The sequence below is a fragment of the Macaca nemestrina genome, chromosome 14 (genome assembly GCF_043159975.1).
Source record: "Macaca nemestrina isolate mMacNem1 chromosome 14, mMacNem.hap1, whole genome shotgun sequence".
NCBI lineage: Eukaryota > Metazoa > Chordata > Mammalia > Primates > Cercopithecidae > Macaca > Macaca nemestrina.
Genome location: NC_092138.1, coordinates 36,622,259 through 36,647,925, shown reverse-complemented (window position 1 = coordinate 36,647,925; position 25,667 = coordinate 36,622,259). Strand labels below are relative to the sequence as shown.

The window sequence follows — 25,667 nt, the reverse complement described above, 5'->3', positions numbered from 1 at the left end:
ACGTTTTATGTCCACACAATGCAGGAAAACACTGGCTGTGACCTAGCAACAAACATTCCAAGCCAATCTACTTAGTAATCTGCTGACTTTGCTGTTTTATTGCTTAAACAGACAGAACTATAAATGGGCTTATTATAAAAGTATAGTAATACCTCAAGCTAAAAAGAATTGATGGAACAAAGAGATCATTATGTTAAAATTAATAATATTTGGAGCATGACATGCAGCAGCCATCAAATAGCACTTATTTTTCAAAACTGGCAGGGAAAAGAATTTTTACAGAGGGGAAAGACTCTCGATGAGGGATGTACCTATTCTTCACTAAGCCAGGTCGCAGCCTGCCTACCATAAAGCAGACAGTCAAGTACCCAGTAGCATCTGGAAAACAAAAGATTGCTTTTATTTTTTATTTTTTTATTTTTTTTTTTGAGACGGAGTCTCACACTGTTGCCCAGGCTGGAGTGCAGTGGCGCGATCTCGGCTCACTGCAAGCTCCGCCTCCTGGGTTCACGCCATTCTCCTGCCTCAGCCTCCTGAGTAGCTAGGACTACAGGCGCCCGCCACCGCGCCCAGCTAATTTTTTGTATTTTTAGTAGAGCCGGGGTTTCACTGTGGTCTCGATCTCCTGACCTTGTGATCCGCCCGCCTCGGCCTCCCAAAGTGCTGGGATTACAGGCTTGAGCCACCGCGCCCGGCCAAAAGATTGCTTTTAATATTTAAAATAATATTTGTATTTAATACTTAAAATATTATAATTTCTGAATCAAAAAGACATCATTATTATATTTGGTCAACATATTCACTTAATAAATCCTTAAAATAAGAGCAGCAAATCTACATCAATACAGTTAAAACAGAGAGAGTAACAGCTTGCCAGGAGCAGGAGGGCATAATTTTCCCCAAACACCTATCTACAAAAGGTAAAGGGTAACAGCCAATTCTAAATTCTAACTCTTTGATTTCTAGTTCTCTTTCTAAATTTCACTTCTAAGTAATGTCCTTTTGTTTGAGGGACAATTGCAAAGTGTCTAAGAGCCAGCTTGTGTACTAAAAGTACCAGCAGGACCATGACTACAAGACAGGGGGTGAAGTACTCAGAAAATACCACAGGAAATCCCAGGCAATGCCAGAAAAACAACAGCCTAGAATGAAGTGCAATCAGTGGGCTGTTCTAGTCCTGGGAAAACACACATAGGACCAGTTTAGTATTCAATTGCTTATAAAAACTTGATTTTTTGTTGTTTGTTTGTTTGTTTTTTGGAACCAGAGTCTTGCTCTGTTGCCCAGGCTGGAGTGCAAGAGCACAATCTCAGCTCGCTGCAACCTCTACCTCCCAGGTTCCAGCGATTCTCTTGCCTCAGTCTCCCGAGTAGCTGGGATTACAGGCGTACGCCACCACACTCAGCTAATTTTTGTATTTATAGTAGAGAAGGTTTTGCGATATTGGCCAGGCTGGTCTCGAACTCCTGACCTCAGATGACCCGCCCGCCTCAGCCTCCCAAAGTGCTGAGATTACAGGCGTGAGCCACCATGCCCGGCCTATAAACAATTGTTCTAATAAAAGAACTGTGAACTAGAGAAAACTACTTAGGGAAGTAATCAAATTTGTCAAACAGGACTTCCTGAGATTTCACTTACTTAAAAGTGAATAAATGTATACATTTTATTCTTCAAAACAACAGAAAACCTGGGTTAGATGGGTTAAATGATGGTTAAACACCAAGAAAGATCTCCAATTCCACCTCTTCCATCTCTATATTTAAATATTCAATCCACTACTGAATGAAATATTATATATATACAGACTTTGCAAGAAATAAATTACTGTAACATTGCCTGAAATACACTCTTAATCTAATCCTCAAGGCATGCAGACACTACAGAGATAGGGATCAGGGCGTAAGCTGTCTTTAATTTCAAAAAGATGCTTAACAGCTCATTACAGTAGTGCACTTGCTGAAGTGATGATTGATAAAGAGTTATTCAGACAATTCAGATGAGAGAAAATCTGACCCAAAACCAGGGCTTTAATCTGAATATTGCCAATATTCAAACTTGTATTAATGGATGAGGTCGCCTCTGCACTTGACTAAACACAGTACAGTTGGTTATCTGCATCTTTCCAACTTTCTGTGTTACTTATTCTAGAAATCGTAAAATTATAGTTGAAGAGTTGTAAGTAAAACTTTAGATTAATGGCAATCAGCTCTTTGGAAAAGCGGCCCTCAACCTGTCACCACATGCTATTTCAGGAGATTCAAAATGCCCAAAATCCATACATGAACTTACAGGTTAGGAACACTTATCATTCATGACCAAGCCTCAAATTTTACGCAGGAGGAAAAAGGGCAGAGAGAAGATTTACCCAAAGTCAAAAAACATATAAAGCACAAAGTCAAGACTCCACAATCTATTGACTGTTAGTCAACCAGACTTTTATTCAGGGGGTGTTCAAAGATTTTGCAACTGCTTGTGCCAGATGCCCTAGAGGCATTAATCGCCAGCCTAAGTTTCATTTTAAATTTCTCACTTAGAAGAAGAGGTACAAATTTGACCACATGGGTAGGAATTCTTAGAATAACTTTCTCTTCTATCATATTGCCCTTCACCACCCAAGCCTAAGTTTCAGGCAAGCAAGCTCTCTTGTTTTTGTTTGTTTCTTGATTTTGTTTTCCACTTTTTCTTTTTCTCAAGTGTGTACTTAAGTAAAGGTGTAGGCTTTTAAGACTCCAGCTCAGAATGTCTGAGAGGTCCTTTGTTTGGCATCCTAGTTCTGATTGCTCTGCATCCATTATGGTCCTGGCAAATTTCTCCTAAACGGCCACAACGTGGCTCTCCCTTACCAATCAGCGGTCACTTTCTCCACCTCCTTACAACAGCAACAACAAACAGTCATTATGTGCCAAACACTTTTTAACCCTCAAAACAACTCCTCCATGTGGCAGGTGCTGCTACCATCACTACTTTGTAAACGCAGGCACCGAGACATCACACAGTGAATAGAGTGCTGGAGCCGACTGACCCTGATTTGTTGGCATGGAGAGGTATTATCCTTTGTGCTATTTTTGCCTCTCTATGCACGTATAAAAGTTGTTTATTTTATACTATCCATTATTTCTAGTTGTTTTATAGCTAGGGGATTATCAGGTAACCTACTCCATCATATTGATACGCCTAGTCTCTGTAAAAAACACTTGTTTGGACAAATACAAAAGAAATGTTTGTTACAGAAAATATGAAAAATTATCAGCATAAAAAATAAAATGAAAATCACCTAATAACAGTCTTGCAATTTTCTTATAAATTTTCCAGTTAACTTTCACAGACTCCAACAAAACTCCACTGTCAGCACAAGTATGTTAGCTATACTCACCACTAGCACATGGTGGGAATCGCTGAGCAGAGCAGTATCACTGTGTCAGCAAATGCCACGTTCACAAAGTCCACTGTACACTAGCACTGCTTGTCCTTAGTTTACAATTGCATTAGAAACATCATTAACCTCATCTCTTAACCAAGGGGATTGGATACACAGTAAGCACAAAAGCAATGAGCAGACTAGAAGTAACAGTAGCAAAAGCTGGAAATTTTTTATTGAAAACAATTTTTCACTTTTTAATTGAAAACAATGTAGTAAAATAAGAAATGTTGGGAAACAAATGCACACATGTGCAGGATGAAAGCGTCAAAGAACAAACAATGCACCATGAGGCCAGGAGAACAGGGGCAGGGGTGTGATAAAGCACATGTTCAGATAATGATGTCAATGCAGGATGATTATTAGCCCAACGTCACTTCAAAGGAAGTTCTGGAGTTGCCATCAGCACGATTAAAGTGCTGCTGATGAGAATGCTAGTGAGAAGAAGCATGCCATGGCTTAAAACATTTGTGAGTCTGAATGATATCAAAATGGGCAGCAAGGCAGCAAACACAGATGCCAAAGCTGGTAAGGGATGAGAAATTAATTACCTCATGGGTACAATGTGCACTATTCAGGTGATGGTTAGACTATAAGTCCAGACTTCACCGCTATGCAGTATATCCATGTAATAAATCTGCACTTGTACCCCCTAAATATATTTTAAAATTTTAAACCTGCAGGGCCAGGCACAGTGGCTCATGCCTGTAATCCCAGCACTTTGGGAGGCCAAGGTGGGCTGATCACGAGGTCAGGAGATCCAGACCATCCTGGCTACCACAGTGAAACCCCGTTTCTACTAAAAATACAAAAAATTAGCCGGGTGTGGTGGCGGGCACCTATACTCCCAGCTACACGGGAGGCCAAGGCAGGAGAATGGCGTGAACCCAGGAGGCGGAGCTTACAGTAAGCTGAGATGGCGCCACTGCACTCCAGCCTGTGACAGTGTGAGACTCCATCTCAAAAAAAAAAAAAAAAAAAATTAAAACCTGCAAAGGTGTAAGTACTTTCTGAAACCATCAAAAGATAATTACTTGCCTCAAAATGTTTCCAATGTAAACAAACCTAGTTGAACTGTATTTTCCCACTTAACCTTATATTGGATGCATTATCCCGAGAGTGCTGAACATGATACTTTGAAAACATTCTATACACATTTATGTTTCAAAGAATGGTTTTATAAAACAACAGAAATACAAATTGCAAAGAGTAGGAAATTTAAGTTTACTAGGGACTTCTCCTGAACTGACTTAGTCTTGATCTTTCTTCTTTTCTTCCTCATACAACACTCCTTTCTCAGCAATCAAAAGAAAAAAAAAATCCTAGGAAAAAACCCATTCTCTAATTAACGTGCTGAAGACAATTGTGTATGCATCATTCCTTTGTTGTGGGTGGGAAAAAAAAAATCACTCTCAGGACCACCGTAGCCTGTACAACCACCATAGCCTAAATAAACTAGTCCTTAAGAAAGAGTCACTTACTGACCCAACGTGATGTCACAGCTCCAAAGCCCTCAAACTCCAAGGCACCAGCCACATCTGCAATGGGTCAGCTGCATTTTAACTTTGAGGTAATTATAGAAGCTGGTACAGTGGTAAAGAGATTTTCAATTCTGTCAAGATACAAAACTGAAAGAGCTGACATATTAAATATATAATTTATCACATTTCTACAGGTAATTAAAACAACATGTTTTTCTATACACATATATAGGGAGACTATTTCCTGGACAACGATTTACATTTTTCTTTTAATATGACAGTATGTAACACATTGAGGTATTTAACTTTTTAATGGCTGATTTCAAGGATTAGTGATTGCCTTATCCAGGGTATTCCTGCTCTTGAATCCGTGATTTAAGCTACCATGATTGCAGTGAAATGTTCACTACCAAAAGCATGATAGGGGAAGCAAAGGAGAGGAATGAGAGTGGGGAGACAGACACATGGAAGACAAAGAACATATCACAGTGTAAGGTGATCAGTGGTGCAAGAGAACCAAGCACATATGGAGTCTATGGGCAGGAGAGGTGGAAGAGGAGAGGTGAGGGGTGACAAGGGATTGAAACATTCCAAGAAGGAAAAGAGTGCCACAGGTAATGTAACAGCCTGGGCAAATGCATGGAAGCAAAAGCAGCAGGGGGAGGGTAAGGAAGAAGTTGTCTAAATCAGGAGTCCCCAACCCCCGGGCCACAGACCAGTACCAGTCTGTGGCCTGTTAGTAAACAGGCCACACAGCAAGAGGTGAGCAGAGAGGCCTAAGCTCCACCTCCTGTCAGATCAGCAGTGGCATTATATTCTCATAGGAACACAAACCATCTTGTGAACCTTGCATGTAAGGGACCTAGGTTGCACACTCCCTATGATAATCTAATGCCTGATGATCTGAGGTGGAACAACTTCATCCCAAAACCATATCCACCCCTATCCCCCCACCCCCATCCATGGAAAAACTGTCTTCTACAAAACCAGTGCCTGGTGCTAAAAAGTTAAGGAACTGACGGTCTAAACAGAAAGGAAGACTCATGTAGGAAAGTTGAGGAAAATGAAGCTAGAGAGAAGGTAGCATTGAATGACAACTGGCTTCAAAGCCACACAGAGAAATTGAGCATTTAACCTGTAATGAAGCAGTTTACAATTCCAGGAAACATGAGAGCTTCTGAGCAGGCATCCTCACCAACCAAAAACAAACAAGACAGACAGACAGACAGACAGACAGAAAGAAAGAGAAAGAAATACTGCCACAGATTTCTAAGCTGGCTGCCCCTCAGGGTTCATCACTTCTAATATGTTCCATGGCCAGAGAAAGAGCATTACCCTCTCCCCTAAGTGCATGGGTGCACGAGAGCATGCACAGTTCACCCATGCACTTCATATACATCCTCCTTCCCTATGGACAGTGAACTCAGAAAAGAGCAGGAATATGCCAATAATATCAACAAATGGCAACAGAAGAATACCTACATATCCTGGATGCTTCGAGAATAAAACAACCCAAACAGCTTTGCTTATCAGTCTAGGTTTCAATACATTTGTATAATTTTTAAACAACTGGGCATTAAACAGAATTTCAATTGAAGTTTCAGTCACCTTATCCAGCTGTCTAACCTTAGAAAAAAATGCAACTGAAAAACATTTCAATTAAAAGAAAAAAAGAGGAGTTCAGTATTTTCATTTAAATTATAAAATATAAACATGCAGTATATATTTAAGATTATTTTTCATCAAAAAAGAGTAAGTTAGATGCTAATTTTTATGTAAAGACACATTCTAATCATCATTCTTTTATTATATAGACCCTTCTTCTCCACCACCACCAAATTTCATGTTTTGCTGTTCAACATGGAAAATCTTTTCCCAGAAAATAACAGGCTAAGAGTCATGAAGTCGTTCCTGATCCTGTAATTACAGGATGTGCCACCAGTCAGAATGATCTATGGCATTTCAGGTTATTTGAGTATCAAAGAGCCACTGCACTGTCCTAAAGAGAAGAGCAATGTACAAGTGGCTCATCTCTCAGTGGCATAGCAGCTCCCAGAGGTCCTGGACCAAGTCACTTTCCCCTGTGCAGCCTTTCTGTTAGGGAGAAACTTTCCAGCTTCAATAGAGAAACGCTCATTCACCAATAGAAGACACTGATTGTTGTTTAAAGATGCAAAATTCTCCGATGCTCTAATATAGTTATGTTCCTATATATGAGGAGTGCAAAAGGAGCAGACTAGTGAGCGCAGAAAATCCCCAAAACAAGATGGATTTGGAATTGTACGCTCCCAGTGAGCACAAAACTCACTGCACACCACAATCTAACAATGATAACGTTTATTCACTTTCAACTTTGCAAGCAACTTAGACACAGAGGCAAATGGCTGAGGTAACATTCAAGTTCCCAGTGATGCAAATAATTTACTTCAGGCAACAGAATATTCTCTGTTCTCAGTTGGAAAGCTTGTAAAAACCTTAAGCCATCACAAAACTTCTCTGATTTTTCTAATCAATTCTGAAAAATCCCCAGAGGTCACCAGGGGTCCTTAACATACTAGAAAGGAAAGAAAGACTGTTGCAAAAGCTACAATCATCATTTCTACAAAATATTTAACCTCAAACCCTTGAGACGACTTCATCAAACCAATCCATTTATAAATTTTGCAAGCTATACAAACTGAAATCAGAGCTGCTTTCCAAAAAGAAACTCTGGGCCAATTTATGATGGCCCATATCAAAATAAACTTCCTAGGCAAATAAGGACAGAGGAGAAAGCAGCCTTTTCCACGTATTGGTACAGCCTCAGCATAGCCTATTCCCTTCAGAAAAGTTATACTGAAGAGAGTCTACCATGGGAAAGGGTAATTACAATCATGACTATTGTACATTAAGTATTAATTACTTTACACAGAATTGTCATATAATTGTCTTAACACTAAAGGGAAAATAGTTTGTACTGGGTATAATAAAGTAGCAAAAAAAAAAAAAAAAAAAACTCAACATTGTGATATACAGAAATAAATGCAAATACGTCGCATTACTTCTATTACAAGAGTTAGAATTCAACCATGGGTTGGTTTTATAGAAACTACTATGATCCCTAATCCCTACATTCATGATAGTTTTACTTTTTTATGATACAGGGTCTCCCCGAGTTGCCCAGGCTGGTCTCAAATTCCCGAGCTCAAGCAATCCTCCCACCTCTGCTTCCTAAGTAGCTGGGACTATGGGCATCAGTCACTATGCCCAGCCATGATCTTGTTTTCTAACTAAACATAGAACGTAAGTGAAAAGTGAGGGAAAGAGGGGAAAAAATCTGTGAAAGATATCTACTCTGATAAATTTATTTAAACAAGAAACTTGAGCTTCTTGTTACTCACTTAACAGCATTCTCACAGACATGTGACCTTAGTTAATAATTTCCATAAGTAAAACTGGAGAATACTTCAGAGAAGGATTCTTAACAGAAAGCCTGCCTGAATTAATCCTCTAGACACAGAAAAAACAAGGCCTTCATGATGCTAAGAGACATTTACAAGACACTTAGTAGTCAGGGATCTGATTTTTAATTTGAGGAAATAAAAATTTCTTTTTTATGAAAGAAAGGTAAGAAGGGTAACCAGGCACGCAGTGGCTAATGCTTATAATCTCAGCACTTTGTGGGGCTGAGGCAGGAGAACTGCTTGGGCCCAGGAGTTCAAGACTAGCCTGGGCAATAGCAAAACCCATCTCTACAAAAATTTTTTTTTTAAAAATTAACCAAGCGTGATGGTGCATGCCTGTGGTCCCAGCTGCTTGCGGGGCTGAGGTAGGATCGCTTAGGCCTGGGAGGTTGAGGCTGCAGTGAGCCGTGATCACCTTCCACTGCACTCCAGCATGAATAACAGAGCGAGACCCTGTCTTAAAAAAGGACAAAAAGTGGAAAAAGATAAATTTACATCCAGGAATGGTAAATGATTATAAATGAAACTACACTACATCCAGCTGCATCACAGCAATCTAGTGAAGGAAAAAGGATGTTTCGACCCACACCAGTTACAAAAGGATACGGAAAAGGATATGGCACATAGATTTTTACTGAAAGTGGTTAAATTAATGTAAAGAGTTCAAGTTAAAAGTAAAGACACTGTAAAGAAACCTATAGCATGTTAACTCTAAAATCCAGCATGTTTAGGAAATGAGTCTCAGCTTCTTCTGTAGAACCCTAAAACATATGTCAAGGCCGACTGATTTTATCCCATGACATAAACCTGGAAGACTTTTACCAGTAATAAGGCTAGCTTATATGAAGTGACTCTTTAAGTTCCAAATTCCTTTTACCTGTAAATTGTTTATTATGTATGATCTCCTAATAGTATGTATTTGTTACTTGTTGAATTTTTTTTTCTATCCAGCAATTTTTCTACAATAGTTTGTTTTACATACCAAAAAAAAAATCCTAAAAGGGTCACCATCTCACCTTCATCACTTGGTGCCTGCTGCTTCACAAGAGTCATCGGGGATCTTGCTGGAGGCCTGCTAAGTGGATGGCGCCAACTCTTAGAAGTTTTGTTCTCTCCCTCTGTTATCTAGTTACAGAACAAAAATGGTGGAGAAATACCATTATCAAAAACAACCTACCAAAAAAAAAAAAAAAAAAAACCTACCGTTCACAACGATTTATAACTTAATGTTTAAGAAATCTTGTGGCTGTTTACCTCTTGAGGAATTAGTCCTTTAAGAAATTTAACCTTAAGGTCAAAAGAAATAGGAATCAATTCTAGTAATTTTACCCAGAGGTCAATTAACTCTTCTTCTACTTTGTATTAAAACACAAGCTGTAGGGCAGGGTAGGCCTATTAAACCTGCAATAAGCTAAGCAGTTAGCAAGTTTTCTAAAGGTCTTACAACTAATCTACATTTAGGATTATAGGCAGGCACAGTGGCTCATGCTTGTAATCTCAGCATTTTGGCAGGCCAAGGTAGAAGGATCACTTGAGCCCAGGAGCTTGAGACTAGCCTGGGCAACACAGGGAGACTCCGTGTCAATAATTAAAAAAAAAAAAAAAAAAAAAAATTAGCCAGGTCTAGTGGCATATGCCTGTGGTCCCAGCTCCTCAGCAGGCTAAGGTGGGAGGATCACTTGAGTCCAGGAGGTCGAGGCTGCAATGAGCCAAGATCACACCACTACACAACAGCCTGGGTGACAGGGCAAGACCCTGTCTCCAAAAATAAATAAGTAAATCTAAGATTGCATTCATAAAAATACAGGACTGTGGCTCTTGATCACCTCTAAGATGTTCCTATGTTAACATTTAGCAAGGAATTTTATTTTCTATCCTCCCAGAGAAGACAATCCTGCAAAGTTGAGGCTGTATACTTCTTTCCATTCAGAAATGAATCACCACTTCTAGATCACATACATAAACAGTCAAACAAGAAACCAAAAGTATTCTCTTTTTAAATGATACATTAATGCCATGTTGAAACCACTTAAATTTTACCAATGATTTTTTTGTCCTGGGATTTACAGACTATATATTCCTTTCCCAGGTAGAAAGTCATGTGTATCCGTACACCTTCCAGCTAGGACCCACCGTTTAAGCTCTCTTGCTTGCACAACACAAAATTTTTAAAGGCACGGGGAGGGGAAAGAGGATATCAGAGAGAGTTTGAACCCAGCGGGCTTACATCAAGAGGTGACTATGAAAGAAAACAATCTTAGTCTTCTTCCTGGTAAGCTGAAGAAGCAGTGGCCAGATACAGAGAAACTACTCTGGCCTCTGACTCCAACATATGATTCTAAGAAAATGTGTAAGACCATTGTAATCAAAGCTAGGAATAAGAAAAGAATGACAAATGCAATATAGGATGACAGCTATCTATGTTTATAATAGCTAAAAAACAACATGGGAAATTGTAACTCAGCCAAGAAGAAATATCACCACACTACTGTGCACCATACTGTTGTCATAGCTGGAGCTGTAACAGGATAAATTACATCAGGTTTCTGCTCTCAAGAAGCATAGATTATAGAGGTGTAAGGGAATATATAATAAATGAATAAATTGTATTTATCAGATACTACTCGGTAAATATGCAACGAAGAAAAATAAAGGACAAAGGAACAGAAAGTGATGGGGAGGGGCAGTTTTATAGGGTAATCAGAGAAGGCCTTTCTGATACAGTGATACTTGAGGGGAACTTTGAGTGCATACACATGATTATCTGGGGGAGGAGTATTTGGGGGAGCAAGAATAGCACGTAAAGTGAGAACATATGTGGTGTGTTCCAGGCACAGCACGGAGCCCAAGATGGATGGATGGATGGGTAGACAGAGTTTAAAAAATAACCTTAATACTTACTGAGTAGATCAACTAACACTAGCAACTATCAGCATACACAGAGCATTACACTGAAGACTAAAAAACACTGACCAAAACTACACAAAAATTAAGTGGGGCGGTATTACATCTAGGAGTTATCCAACACCACGATGTAAGAAAAGAATGTCATGCAGCTATTCTTACGGGCAAGCCAAGCCTCTCAACCTTCAATAGCAATGTTGGTTTCCCTGCTGTCAGTCTTTGCTTGGGAAATGATAAAGATGAAGGAAAAGAGCACTAGATCTATAATCACCTTCCTTGAGAGCAAAGAAATCTGAACCTTTCAGCTCCATTCTACTTTAAAGAATGTCACTAAATGTAACTAAAGCGGGCATTTGACTCACTCACCTGTCCAAAGAATATCTGCTCGGCTACATTTAACTCATTCATGAAATTAAGTTGTAAATTTTTTTTCCTTTTTTTATTGAGACAGAGTCTCGCTCCGTCCCCCAGGCTGGAGTGCAGTGGTGCGATCTCGGCTCACTGCAAGCTCCGCCTCTTGGGTTCACCCTATTCTCCTGCCTCAGCCTCCCGAGTAGCTGGGACTACAAGCGCACACCACCAGGCCCGGCTAATTTTTTTGTATTTTTAGTAGAGACGGGGTTTCACCGTGTTAGCCAGGATGGTCTTGATCTCCTGACCTCGTGATCTGCCCGCCTCGGCCTCCCAAAGTGCTGGGATTACAGGCGTGAGCCACTGCACCTGTACCCCCGTCTTTGTTTTTAAGAAACAGGGTCTCTTACTCTGTCACCCAGGATAGAGCACAGTGGTGGGATCACAGCTCACTGCAGCCTTAAATTCCTGAGCTCGAGTGATCCTCCCACCTTAGCCTCCCTAGTAGCTAGGACCACGGGCACACACCACTAAATTTTTCTTTAATTTTTTTGTAGACACAGGGTCTGACCATGTTGCCCAGGCTCATCTCGAACCCCTGGGCTCAAGGGATCCTCCCACCTCGGTCTCTCAAAGTGCAGGGATTACAGAAATGAACCACCACATTTGGCCAAAGTTGTAAATTTTGCTTACTAGTATGTGAATGCCATTTTCAGACTACTCTTAGGTGCCTCTTCAAAGAAACCAGACCATATTTTTTTCATCTTTCATGTTTTATAAATTCAATGAGATATACAATTCTACATAAAAAGATAAACGCTATTAGGTCAAATCAGAAAAGTTTATTTAATTAACATTTTGCGACTGATGAGAAGCAGGGTATTTAAAGCTGCTATCCTTATACAACCTCCCTTGCTCCTACTCAGGGACACAAAGACCTGTTTTGAGTTGAAACGAGCAGGAGCAGTGTCTGTTCTGCAGCCAGCGCAACTTGTCAGTTCAAACAATTACTCCTTCCTCATCCACTTGAATTCCCTAATCAAGGGTGGATACATCAAAAAAAGCACTGAATTCTGACAATTGCTACAGACAGTCCTAGCTCCCCTGATCCACTCTTATGGCTACATGGACAGTTTCTACTGAATATGGAATAGTAATACTGCACAAGGACAATATTGTACAATTTTCCAAAAAGTCACAATGGGAAGCTAAATAACACAGAGGGGTCTTTCCTCAGAGGCAGAGACCTCTTTCGAGGAGGGGGCAGGACAAGAAAGGTCACCCTGGTCCTGAGATTCAGGGTCCATGAGGAAAGAGTAAGAAGAAAGCACGACCAGGTGAGTTCTGACACTGAAACAGAAGCTGTGGGAAGGCTGGGACCAGGAGGAATTAACTATTAGCAGGAAGTAGTCAGTGCCCAGCAGGTGAATTCTTCTGCAAGTGACAGAACAATTCTGTAATCTTTACTGTATCAATGTCAATATGACTGTGACTTTGTACTATAGTATTCTAAGACGGTAGCATTGGGAGAAACTGAGTAAAGGGTACAAAGAATCACTGTGCACTATTTCCCACAACTGCATATGAACCTACAATTACCTCAAAATAAAGAGTTTAATTTTTTAACAAAAAAAGACAACCAAGCGTCGACACGTGGCCATAAGCTGCGTGTGCTGAATTATCATTATGTGAGCCACAGCTCACAGAAGGCTTACCTCCCAGTTACTGAATGAATATGATTAAGACCCACAAATGTAAAATGTTATTTATCTGTGCCCTAAAGGAGGATTTCAGTGCACAGAATGTTGTTTTCAAAATGTGCTCTCACCATATAATGAATATGGTAAAAATGGATATTGCCACATACACTGGGGACTTTGAAGCCATTTCTCTCTCCACTGGGGACCGCTGGGATTTCCCCAGGTTCAAGGCCATTCCCATGGCTCTCCACATCACTCTCTTCTTCCTCTGTTAACACATCATTACTCTCTGACACTGATGAGCATGACTGAGGTGACTTTGGCCATGAAAGCTTGGGTGGGTCTGATTTCTCGGGCTTCTCATAACCACTAGATAATGGAATGGAATCATCAGCCTCACTGAGTATAGAAGGTACACTTCTATATGCATAAGCTTTGTCATCCTCTGTTTTTATGTCTTCTGTTACAGATGTACTTAAGCAGCTGTTTCCTGAGGATAAAACAGAAGACTGTTAATAAATCTTGCATTGTATTATTACGAAGTAGAATTAGTAAATTATTCCCAACTGATTCCATATCTTACACACACATGCATACGCATGCACACACACATACATGCACACACACAAAACAAGCCTCATTTGTACCCAAACATACTAGCTCTGATTCTGAACAATCCAGTTCTTCTATTTAAGTATTATGCCAGGGTTCAAAACCTGGAGATCAATGTGCAAAGAACCATAGAGTGACAGAACTAATGAAATTGAGGGCCCTTAGGCAAAACCATCCAGCAATTCATAAACTAGCTAATTAAACATAGTGTAAGAGAAAGCATGATGAGGGGCCGGGCACGGTGGCTCACATGTGTAATCCCAGCACTTCGGGAGGCCAAGGCAGGTGGATCACTTGAGGCCAGAAGTTCGAGATCAGCCGGGCCAACATGGCGAAACCCCAGCTCTACTAAAAATATAAAAATTAGTTGGGCATGGTGGCGCACACCTGTGGTCCCAGCTACTTAGAAGGCTGAGGCAAGAAAATTGCTTGAACCTGGGAGGCAGAGGTTTCAGTGAGCTAAGATTGTGCCACAGCACTCCAGCCTGGGTGACAGAGAGAGAGTCTGTCTCAAAAAAAAAAAAAAAAAAAAAAAAAAAAAAAAAGGACCATAATGAAATATCCATATGTATTGCCTAACTCTCTTTTCTGCATCTGTTGTAATTCCCTTCGCTACCTTCTCTACCTTGCTATCTCGTATCCATTCATCGAAACTCAATTCAGATATCACCTTTGCCAAGAAACCTTGGCTCTCCAGCTTTTGTGTGTTTGAAGTCCTTCCTTGGTAAACCAGCAACATCCTAAGCGATCTCTATAATGCTACTTACCACACTGGATTGTAATTATGTGGTTATTTGCCTAGCTCTCCACCAAAACATAAACTCATTTTTTTAAAGTTCTGTGGTTTCAACTCTATCCACACAGCTATTTCAAGAGCAAAGGCAATGACGCTGGAGAAGCAGCTGAGGACCAGTTCAGGACTATATGAGGACTTTTTCTTTTATTGTAGGTGGAATAATACTACGAAGATGGTAGTGAGAAGACCTAAGCTTTTTTCTTTTAAAGGATCACTCTGATGGTCACCTGGAGAACTGACTAGCTGGCGTGACTACAGCTGACACTCCTGAATAAGAAGGAAGCAATTGCTGCAGTCGTCCAGGCAAGAGCAATGGTGCCATGAGTGAGGGGGAAGCAGCAGAGGGAGTCAGATTCTGGCAGAGTGGGGAATCCCATGAGGAAGGATTTACAGGATGAGAGGTATGAGAGGAACACAGGAATTAGCATGATTATTACGAGACAAAAACTCCAACAAATATGAAAGAGGCAAATCATTAAAGCAGTTTCAGAAAAATATGCTACCAAAGGGAGAAAAGGCAAAGTAGCTGAGATTTTTAGACAATTGCTTTAGTACAGAAGAGAAGCGAGGGGACTATACATGTCATTTCACTAGGTTGACTTTTTATTATTGTTGTTGTTCTTAAAACCTTGATCTTTATTTTCTTCTTAAGTCGAAAGCTAAGAATCTACAAAGAATTATCGATAATTGGTTTTCTCTACTCATGTGAATTCAAAAGAAGCCTTCCAAAAACGTATATTGTAAATTGAGTTGCACTAAAAAAAAAAAATAAATAATAATCATTTTAGTCTCTTCTTTTTTATTAAACCAAATAGGCACTGCAGGCTGCTTGTCTCACAATTCTGCGACACACAGCAGTGAGGCTTTGTATAATATCCCCTGGGACTCTTGGTTGAGTTACCCCATGACTTTGGGTAGATTATTGATTAAGCTATGTGGACTAGTCAGATACTTGTCATAGTGAACATCGGCTTAAGACATCTGATCATCAACCACCTACTACTTATATGTGAAACATAATCAACCATCTTCTCACCTGAGAGTTTGATATGATCTGATAAATTCTGATCCACCTGCATCCTGCTAGCAGAGGACTCTTCTTCTGAAGGTGCTTCTGTGTTCCTCAGCTTCGCTGCTGCTTCTGACTTTTCACTGACCTTGAGGTCATCTGTGCCTGAGTCGGGGTTAGGGACCTCTGCCCCATCGACTTCAGCTGACACTTCCTCTTCCTCCTCAGCCTTAGGCCTTTTAGAGGTAGATCTAGCACACTGGAAGCTGTCAACAAGAGAAGCAGTGGTCAGAGCGGGATGTCTGCAATGGATATGAAAAACACATCCCAATATAAATGTCATTTTCACTTGCTTAAAGAAGGAAAAAACTGACATTGTTAATCACTATGCCAAGTCAATGTTCACAACTGAAAGATTAAATTTGAAATCAAAATCTTAAGAACAATTCTCAGATCAATCAATAAAATTTTAAAATTCACACAACTGTTAATAATTGATTATTAAACATTATTTTGAAAAAGGGCCATTGCTAAAATTTTGTAGCAACGTTTTAAAAGTCTGAAAATAAAAATAAAGTAAAAAATGTTGAAATGAGAGAGAAATAAAATCAATCAATAAAATATTTAGATAATGAAGAAAATAAATGAAAAATCAGGATATCCTGTAAGGCTAGTGCTAAAAGTAAATTTTTTATATTTCAAGGTAAACCACTGACTACTTTTCATTTAGTTTTGTATAATTATCAGGTATGTATGAAAATAGTTCAAATTAAATGTCAATTCATCAACAGCTAAAGGATTTAAAACAGAAACAAGGCTAACTGGTACGTGGTTGTGGGTGTGGGTGCGGGTGGGGGTGGGTGTGGGGGTGTGTGTGTGTGTGTGTGTGTGTTTCATAAAGACACTGTCTCACTATATTGCCCAGGGTGGTCTAGAACTCCTGGCCTCAAGTGATCCTCCCTCACTAGACTTCCAAAGTGCTGGGATAACAGGCATGAGCCACCACATTCAGCCTAATTTTACGTATTTAACATCATACATCAACATACTATTTTCAGAGTGAACACAATTTTTATCTTCTTCCTCTCTATTTTCCAGCTAGTCACTTGATAGCTTTGGCATATATGCTTTTTACATATGAAACAAACATTCCTAACAACTAGGAACAATTACAAATCAACTCAAAGCAACAGTGTCCAAAACACACCCATATGTATTACACACACCCGAGAAACTACCACAGGACTAAGCACTGTACGATGTCAGAGATTGCAGAGAATAGGGTGGCCAGCGATAACCTATATAAATCAGCTTTCCCTGCTGCTGATGGCAGTAACAGTAGTAGTACTGTCATCACCATCATCACTTTTGTTGCAAATCCATGCATTGGCTGATGTGGGAAAATCTCAACATTATAAACAGTGTAGTACGTGTGAAAAAAAAGAAGGCTGACATGTGCTTGAGACGTCAAGGAATCATTTCCTTCATCAGACTTCCCTAAATGGGATATTTCCAAAGGGAGATCAATAATCTCTAAATATCAAGCCACAAGGCTGAGCATATTAAACAAGCCCATAGTCAGGCTTTCTAACTAGGTAAGCAAGTTCCATTGATTATTTGAACCTACTGACAAGCATTTCGATCTCTTCAAGTGTCATAAATCTATGGTCTCTATCAACCCAAAAGGCCCACTGTGGTTAATAACTGGAAACCAAGTCATACACCTAATGAAAATATTGTGTTTTCCATCCACTAAAGAACAATGTTCAAGATGTTCTACTGGTATGTATTCTGAACTCAGGATTGGATACTGCCTCCTTCCAATGCTGGGTTCTTTCGTGCTATGAATTAACACATTTATCAAAGACACTGACTGTCCAAATTAGTATTTCTCAAACTCTTCTTGAATGTAACACACAGTGAGTTATACATTTCAGATAGTGGCACTACATACCACAGACACACATACTCACACGTCATGAGTGAATATTTGCCCTTACCACAGAGGAAGCACTACAATCGTTTTTATTCTATTTTACCACCTCATTTTAAAATGTTGGTCCTGACCTACTAACAAACACACTGACAATCATTGCGGTAAACTATAGGGTGAAATATCAACACCTGAGTTAGTTCTGCACCTCAGGTCTAGCTCTTACAAAATGCCGAAGTTTGGCTCCATGTTACTAAGGTTCTTTCACTCACTACCATTTTAAATTAGCAGAAAATAAATATCAGGGAAAAGAAAAGACAGAAAATAAGCATCATAAGTCTGGGCAAAGATGTAAAATTATGGTGTTACTTAGTTAATATCAAAAAAGTGGAAACACTCTACAGGGGATAAAATACATGCAGGCATTAAAAATTATGTTGCAGCAAATCAATCAGTTACATGAAAAAAACACTCAAAACTCATCATCAGATTGTTAATAGAGCATGGCCCCAGATTTGGAAAGATATATAATATTCATAAAATACATAATAAATATATAGGTAAAGGATATATACAAAATGTTAACACTGGTTATCTCTGGATAGTGAGGTTATGAGTGATATGGGATTCCTTCATTATTCTTTTCCTTATTTTACAAATTTCCTCCAATGCACAAATATTACTTTTATAATCTGAAAGAAAAACAATGAGTAATATTGAAGAGGAAAATTTAACATAAAATTGGAAAACATAAGAGCCTTAAAAGGTAGCCTAAGGACCTGAGCAATACAACACACACCCTATTCAATAGGTTTTAAAACAACAAGATGCCCACAGCAGATCTAAAAGCTTTTGAAATGATCCTGGTCACAAAGACGGAATGGAAAATAAAGTTCACAAGGATAAGCATGTTTCAGAAATGCCATGTGCTGTGTTTTACATCTTATGAAAGAATAAAACCAAGTGCATAAAATGGAGCAAAATATAAGCATCTAGATGAGAGTAGTAGCTCGGATGTTGGACAAATGAAGATGACCACTAAAGCCAAAAAGCAAAACGGTGGCAAAATGAAAAAATGGAAAATCAAGTTATTGATTAACATATGGAAATGCACAGAAAGGAACAATACAGACATAAAACACATTCATGTAAGTGGTCTAACAAATTCTATATTGTTCTATTTGCCATGTACAGCAACTTCAGGAATATTCTCAAACAAAATAAATATACGTCTCTTCCTATATTGTATTTATTACACATCTAACAATTAAAAATAATTTGTGTCACATTTTCAGAAAGGTATTAAGTTACAATGAATAAATAGAAAAAGCAAGTAGATTGCCTTTGAGAACACCACATCCAACGACCCATTTTAACTGAGAAAACACTACAGGCAAGGAGCGTCAGTGGGGTGAGGGGTCATTACCTCCGGGATGCTTTTCTTACTTTCCTCCTTCTCTGCAGCCATGCTTTTACTTCAGGGGTGGATGCTGGAGTAGGCTTCGTGTGATCAATGGTATATATATCCTTTCCTTGTTTCCAAAGCTGATACCTGTCTGGCTGAAATTTCCTCACAAAGATATCCATTGAAATTTTCACCATGTCTTTCCTGCAAGTGCACTGAAACACAACCGGGTTGGAGAGTGTTAAATGTTTCACTAACTATACAGTAACACAGAGTTAGTCCTTGAACACACCATCCATGAATACTTAGTCACTACATAATGGAGGATAATGCATTACATCATCAAACATTCAGTGGGTGATAAACCCAATTTCTTCTGAATAGAGATAAGAATCTATATATTCACATTTATAATGTGGTTATAATGGTTTGTGGACCTCATAGGTAACTATGTACCAAGAAAAACTAAAAGGAAAGAGTGCTCATTTGGAAGCATGTCTGCAATGGAAAGATTATCTGCCCATCACAATGATGTGTCAATGAACTGAGCACTAAAAGGTCTATAAAGCTGAAAACCTGGGTTGTCAACAAATAAAACAACCCAATGAATGTGTGATTAGAATACTTTAACCAATGAGTTGAGATAAATTTACTCCAAGATATATTTTGTTATATTTATGGTTATTAACAAACTGTCATAAGGTAACCCAAAATTAGGAGCAAATGAATAGCCTTTTCTACATCACATTACATACAACATCCAATACCATTAACGACAACAACAAACATATCCACTAAAATGAAGACATGGGGTAAAGGTGAGAAGTTCAAAGAAAAAATTATTTTGATCTACTATGCCTTTAATGCTCATGAATACATAGTTATCAGTCACATCTTATTAACCAAGTTTTCTATAAAGACTTCACGCAAAGTTTTATCAGGTCTAGGCCAACACTAAGCAACAGGGAAGTTATCATTCAAATGGTAGTGCATAAATAATCTCCAAGATTTAACTGATACACCTTGACAATCCCTAACATACCTGGTAACAGACTGACTGAACAGTTTTGACACAATAAGACTTTAGATATCTTGGTGATACAATTATCACCTCCATGCAAATTAATTCCAAAGTCTTAATAATATCCAAACCCAAACTCCCACCACAGAGTTCTCATCCTAATGACCATTACATTCAAAATACCTAAACTCAATGTCTTCAACTGCAAACCACACTGTCTATACCAAATGATACCACAGTTCTATTCTCCTATATTCATAGTCCACATTTCCTAGACACTCCCTACGCCTTCACCCCTAAAAATTCAGCCTTGTCTCCATATACAGTGTCTCCTGTCTCAATTCCTTCTGCCAGCATCCTTGCAGCTGCACTGCCAGGCCTTGAATCCTAGCATAGAAGGCTAATTTCCCGCCTGTCATTTCTCCTAACAATAATCCATCACTATAGCTGTTACTTTCATCTCCCCCAAATATCTTACAATCTTTCATTCCTGAGTTCAATAAGGTGTAATCACCTGGCTTTTCCTTTAGAATAAGGTCTAAATTTATGAGCCTGGCATTAAGGGTTCCAAGATTCTACTCCACCAATGAGATTTTCCGGTTTCTCTCCCACAGCAAGTCAACATGAATATTCCTCTTCAACCCAAGTCATGGGAGCCCAAATGCCCCATATGCTTCATTACTTCAGTATTTTCCTGCTACCACACCACCTTCCTGCATACTAGTCTGCTATCCAGCAAAACTTCATCCTTAGCTCTGACTATAAACTGTCCCAACTGTTCCTCTGAACCTAATACTATTTATCTACACCGCTGCTTTCTATTATTGGTTACGTATAATGAGGGTTCGAAGTTATCTTGCTATAATTATCTTGCCACTGGAATATAGAAAATGAGGGTCCTGAGAAAGTGAAAGATATTTTGGATTAAGATGTAATCTATTGACAAAAGGGGAAAAAAAGCTTGGAATTATAACAAGAAACTTTCTTCAAGTGTTACTAAGATTGCTTCACAAAGAAAAAATAAACAGTGAACAAAGTGATGCTCCCCATTTTAATGAGCTAATGTAGGCCTGATCATGATTACAATTGTTAACATCCCTAGGGCAGATAAGCTGGTGAGGTACAGAACACTATTTCTGAGGAAAGTGTCTCAGAAAAAAAACCTTTGACTTGATTAATATTCATCTTGTTTGCTCAGATGATGCTACGAAGCCTAAACAGAAACAGCAGATAAGCCATGGTCAAAGAGGAGGTTGCTCAGAGACTGGAGGATGGTATTGCTAGACAAACTTGCTGAACAGATTAGGCATGTGACTCATGGATCCCATCAAGCATGTCAGCAGAAGCCAGGAACAGAGAACGTGGTTATCCAGGAAAGAGCTGTGCAGGACCATCTTGCTTGATGGTTAGATGTCCATGAACTGCACAGAAGACTGACAAGGATTTTGAGACTTTTATACCGGCAGAAATGCTGCCGGCCTGAACTGAAAGGAACAGAGACAGGAAAAAATAAAGGAACGACTCCAAGGACAGAGCCACAAACGCAGAACGACTGAGTCAACAGAACCTCATTGGGCCATTACAACAGCCCTAACAAACTACCCTTCAGGAGGTACAGAAACATGCCACCCTGTGTCTTAAGATTTGTTATTTGAGGATTAAATCAACCAGGAAACCCACCTACACTAAATTTTTCTAAATAACCTAAATCCACCAACAATTACAATCTCAGTAATGGTATAAAAGATAATATAAAAAGATAAGTTTACACCTTTAAAGTTTATTTGGAATTATTATGCAATGGAAGATGGGAAAAAGATAACACCATATCAATTTGCTGAGAAACTGTAAAACCCATGATGCAAATAGTGTTTAAAAGACTGGATTCAAACTCCAGCTTCAACACTGACAAGCTACGAAATCTTCAACAGCTTCTTTAACCTCTCTGTGCCTCAGTTCCCCCATCTGAAAAACTGGGAGGAACAGTGGTAACTATCCTCATGGGGCTGATAATAGAATTGGCTTATACAAATTGCTTTTTAGTATTCTGACCACAAGAACACAGAGGTTTCTAGTGTTATCTTATTTTGCCTTACCATGGAAGCAACAAACGAAATAAGAATCAGAATACTGCATCTAACAAATGGTCTTAAGGGTCAAGGGGAAGTAAGTGCATGGTGCTTCTGAAGAATCAAACAGAAGGAGCAATCCCAAACTTCTAGGAGATTGAGAAAATCCTAGAGGACTGGGCCATTGTCACGGGAGAGGTGAGAGCAGTGTACCTCAAGTTCCTGTTTGTATCCTATGTTGCAACCAGACTCAACTCCATGGCTTCACATCTAGAGCAAACAACTGAAACTGGAGGCCCAGAAGATGACAGGCATTAATGAGAGGAAATGCCCATAACATGAATTAATACTGCCCAGGTGTTCAAGGTAGGATGCTGCAAGGTAAAATAAGATGGAGGCAGGGGTTCGACTCATGTGACTTCTTCGTTCTCCACTGTATTTAAAAAACAAAATAGGCCTCCTTTTAACATAAGAGCTTAGTATTACATGGCAACATGTATGTGGTTTTGGGAGACATGAAATAATATCCACTTGAATCTCAGGATTGAAGAATAACTTTTAGAACATACCGGGGAAAAGTTCCTTTCTTGTTTACATAATATAAAACTCTAGTGAATTTCAAACATATCATATCATAACCTAAAGAGGATATTTAAAATTTAAAGAGAATTACTGTCTTTCATAGAAAAGTGTTAATTTTCCAACAATTATGAAAAGAACCCAATGTAGAAGATGAATTAGATTTGTTGAACAGGACAATCATAAAGAAGGGAGGAGCCAATGGCAAACTCTTATTTTGAAGATTTAAATATGTCCAAATGACACTAGGCGCGTGGGTATAACCTGTAGTCCCAGAACTTTGGGAGGCCAAGGCAGGTGGATGGCTTGATCCCAGGAGTTCTAGACCAGCCTGGGAAACATGTTGAAACCCCGTTTCTACTAAAAATACAAAAATTAATCTCATAACCCAGTCTCAAAAACAAATAAGCCCAAATGAAACACATATTGTTGTCTTCTGGTGATGCACGAGTAGATACCATACCTTTAGATCTATCCTGTCCTGTCCTATCCTTTAGATCTGAAATAATGTCCTTTAGAGTAGCCACCAAAAATGTATTTACCGATAAAAATGACTTATGCCAAAAAAAAAAAAAAAAAATCAAACAACATATTGCTATTTCCTTAAGAAATGGGAATGGATAATTTAAAAAGCAAAAGTTAGTTTTAAATACCCTAAATTTTTAAATCAAACTCCAGCCTCCCCTCTCCCAAAAATGTTATTGCTCTTGAAGGTTATCAGCTAATTATCTCTGAGGCACAAATTACATTAGATCAGAACTACAGAATGAAAAAGGCATCTATTCTATATTCTATCCAACACAAAGCAAATGTGCCTGACATCCCCCAATATATAAGGTATAAAAACATGGGACTGTGTATAAAATTTTAAAATGCAAAATGTTCAATGAAATTGCAATTCACTGGCTTTAAGAACCCAACAGTTCATATGTTATTAACACAAGTTGCCCTCTGAATAGTACTATACATATAATATTATGAACAAATGGAAGAGACATTCGATATTTCATTATTTTCTAACAACCCTAATGTTAGTGAAGAAAATAAGAATTAAGAATGTATTAACAATCATTTCTAATTTGTATTATGACTTCATAATTCATAATTATTCATTATTTCTTTCTTCATTATTTCTATATTAAGAAGTAACAAAGCACTGCTAAGTGTCAGGAATCAAAGTAACCTCTTATTTAACCAAAAATATGTCTGGTGGTGGTAACTAACAGGGCCAAAATCATTAATTAGGCCTGACATGTAATTTTATTCTAGCTCCTCAGACTACACTCTCATAATCACGTAGATCTGTGCAAGTTCAGATATGTTAGTCTAAAAAAAAAAAAAAAAAAAAAAAAAAAAAAAAAAAGGTGTAATACCCTAACTGAATTATTTTATTTTTGAGACACGGTCTCACTTTGTCACCCAGGCTGGAGTACAGTGGCGCAATCTCAGCTCACTGCAATCTCCCCCTCCCTGGTTCAAGCGATTCTCCTGCCTCAGCCTCCCAAGTAGCTGGGATCACAGGGCATGTGCCACAACTCTCGGCTGATTTTTGTATTTTTAGTAGAGACGGGGTTTTGCTGTGTTAGCCAAGATGGTCTCAAACTCCTAACCTCAGGTGATCCACCCGCCTCGCCCAAAGCGGTGGGATTACAGGCGTGAGCCACTGCGCCTGGCCCTGAATTTCTTACTTTATTTCTAATGAACCATTATTGTGAATTATCTCAGATACCTTGCCCCATCTGACCTTCCTACACCACTCTATTCTTAACTATGAGCATACAAACAGTGTCTGTCTTATAGAGAAGTATATTCTAGGTGCCTAAAGAGTCCCTTAAAAATATTTGTTAACTAACCTTAAAAAAAAAATGTAAGGAAACAGAGACAGGCTCGGAGGACTCACATTAATTAGTCCAAGGTCACATACCTAATAAGTAACAGAGATTTTGCTAGAATCAAATCTAGCAGTTCTATAATCTTACCCAATCTACTGTGGAAATTCCAAAACAAAACCACATTCAATACATATAACATGTTTTATAATTTAAATGGCCACATTTTTCCATCTCAAACTTCTTTATCTATGACCCATAACCAAACTGAAATTGTAGCTGCAAATACACGTCTGGGACTCATTATATTTGCTTTCTATGCATGATATCATGCTGTGTTGATAGAGTTTAACCAGCCTAGCTAACAATTTTCCAAAATAAGTTTCCTTCCCTCCTCCCACTTCTAATAGGTTCAGATTAATTTCTCTGGAATATGTGCAGGCTTCACTGTGCCAGGATATGTCTCCCTTATAAAGTAAGGCAATTATAAAGTAATTTAAGGTATGGGACTAGAAACTCAATCTTTCTGACCCATGAGAGCACTGTTCACATAGACAAAAACTATGCAAAAAGAAGGGGAATGGATTCAAACAGTTTGCTCCAGGGTCTCCAAAAGATTCTGTGGAAATTATTTTTAGAATTTCTGCTTCTCAACACTTAGCTGAATATCTGACAGAAAGGTTGTGGAAGTTCAGAGTTACAGATATTAAACAATCCACTCCTGCTGTGCCATGTAAAACAGCATGAAATTGAACTCTTTAGTATTCAGGGGTAGATAAAGTTATTTTGTTCTGAATTCATGCACTCCATGCCACAGTTTATATGGATGATAAATCTGAGGAAGATCAGATAAAAATAGGGCTTGGCACACTCTTAGAGATCTAAATTCTTTATAAACATAAATATTTGTATGAGTCTACATGATCATATATGAAAGCAGACAGGCAGGGTGTGGTGGCTCACGCCTGGAATCCCAGCACTTTTGGAGGTCGAGGTGGGCAGATCACCTGAGGTCAGGAGTTTGAGACCAGCCTGGCCAACATGGTGAAACTCCGTCTCTACTAAAAATACAAAAATTACCTGGGCATGGTGGCGCATGCCTGTAATCTCAGCTACT

At 38.9% G+C, this 25,667-nt stretch overlaps 1 protein-coding gene across 9 annotated transcripts in view; it reads right to left on the bottom strand.

Annotated features, from left to right (window-relative positions):
* Positions 1–25,667, bottom strand: part of LOC105489137 (lysine demethylase 4C) — a 416,176-nt gene that overhangs the window by 177,403 nt on the left and 213,106 nt on the right. For 8 of the 9 annotated variants that reach the window (XR_011612551.1, XR_011612550.1, XM_071077763.1 and 5 more), the window contains 4 exons: positions 19,074–19,267; positions 15,742–15,980; positions 13,465–13,787; positions 9,359–9,467 (listed from right to left, as the gene is read on the bottom strand). Coding sequence is in view for 7 of the 9 variants with exons in the window: in XM_071077763.1 (XP_070933864.1) it covers positions 9,359–9,467; positions 13,465–13,787; positions 15,742–15,980; positions 19,074–19,267 (865 nt within the window). In the remaining 2 variants the exon portion in view is untranslated. Of the gene's footprint in view, positions 1–9,358; positions 9,468–13,464; positions 13,788–15,741; positions 15,981–18,222; positions 18,323–19,073; positions 19,268–25,667 lie in introns of those variants that run through there. The other variant, XM_071077769.1, reaches the window with a different exon arrangement.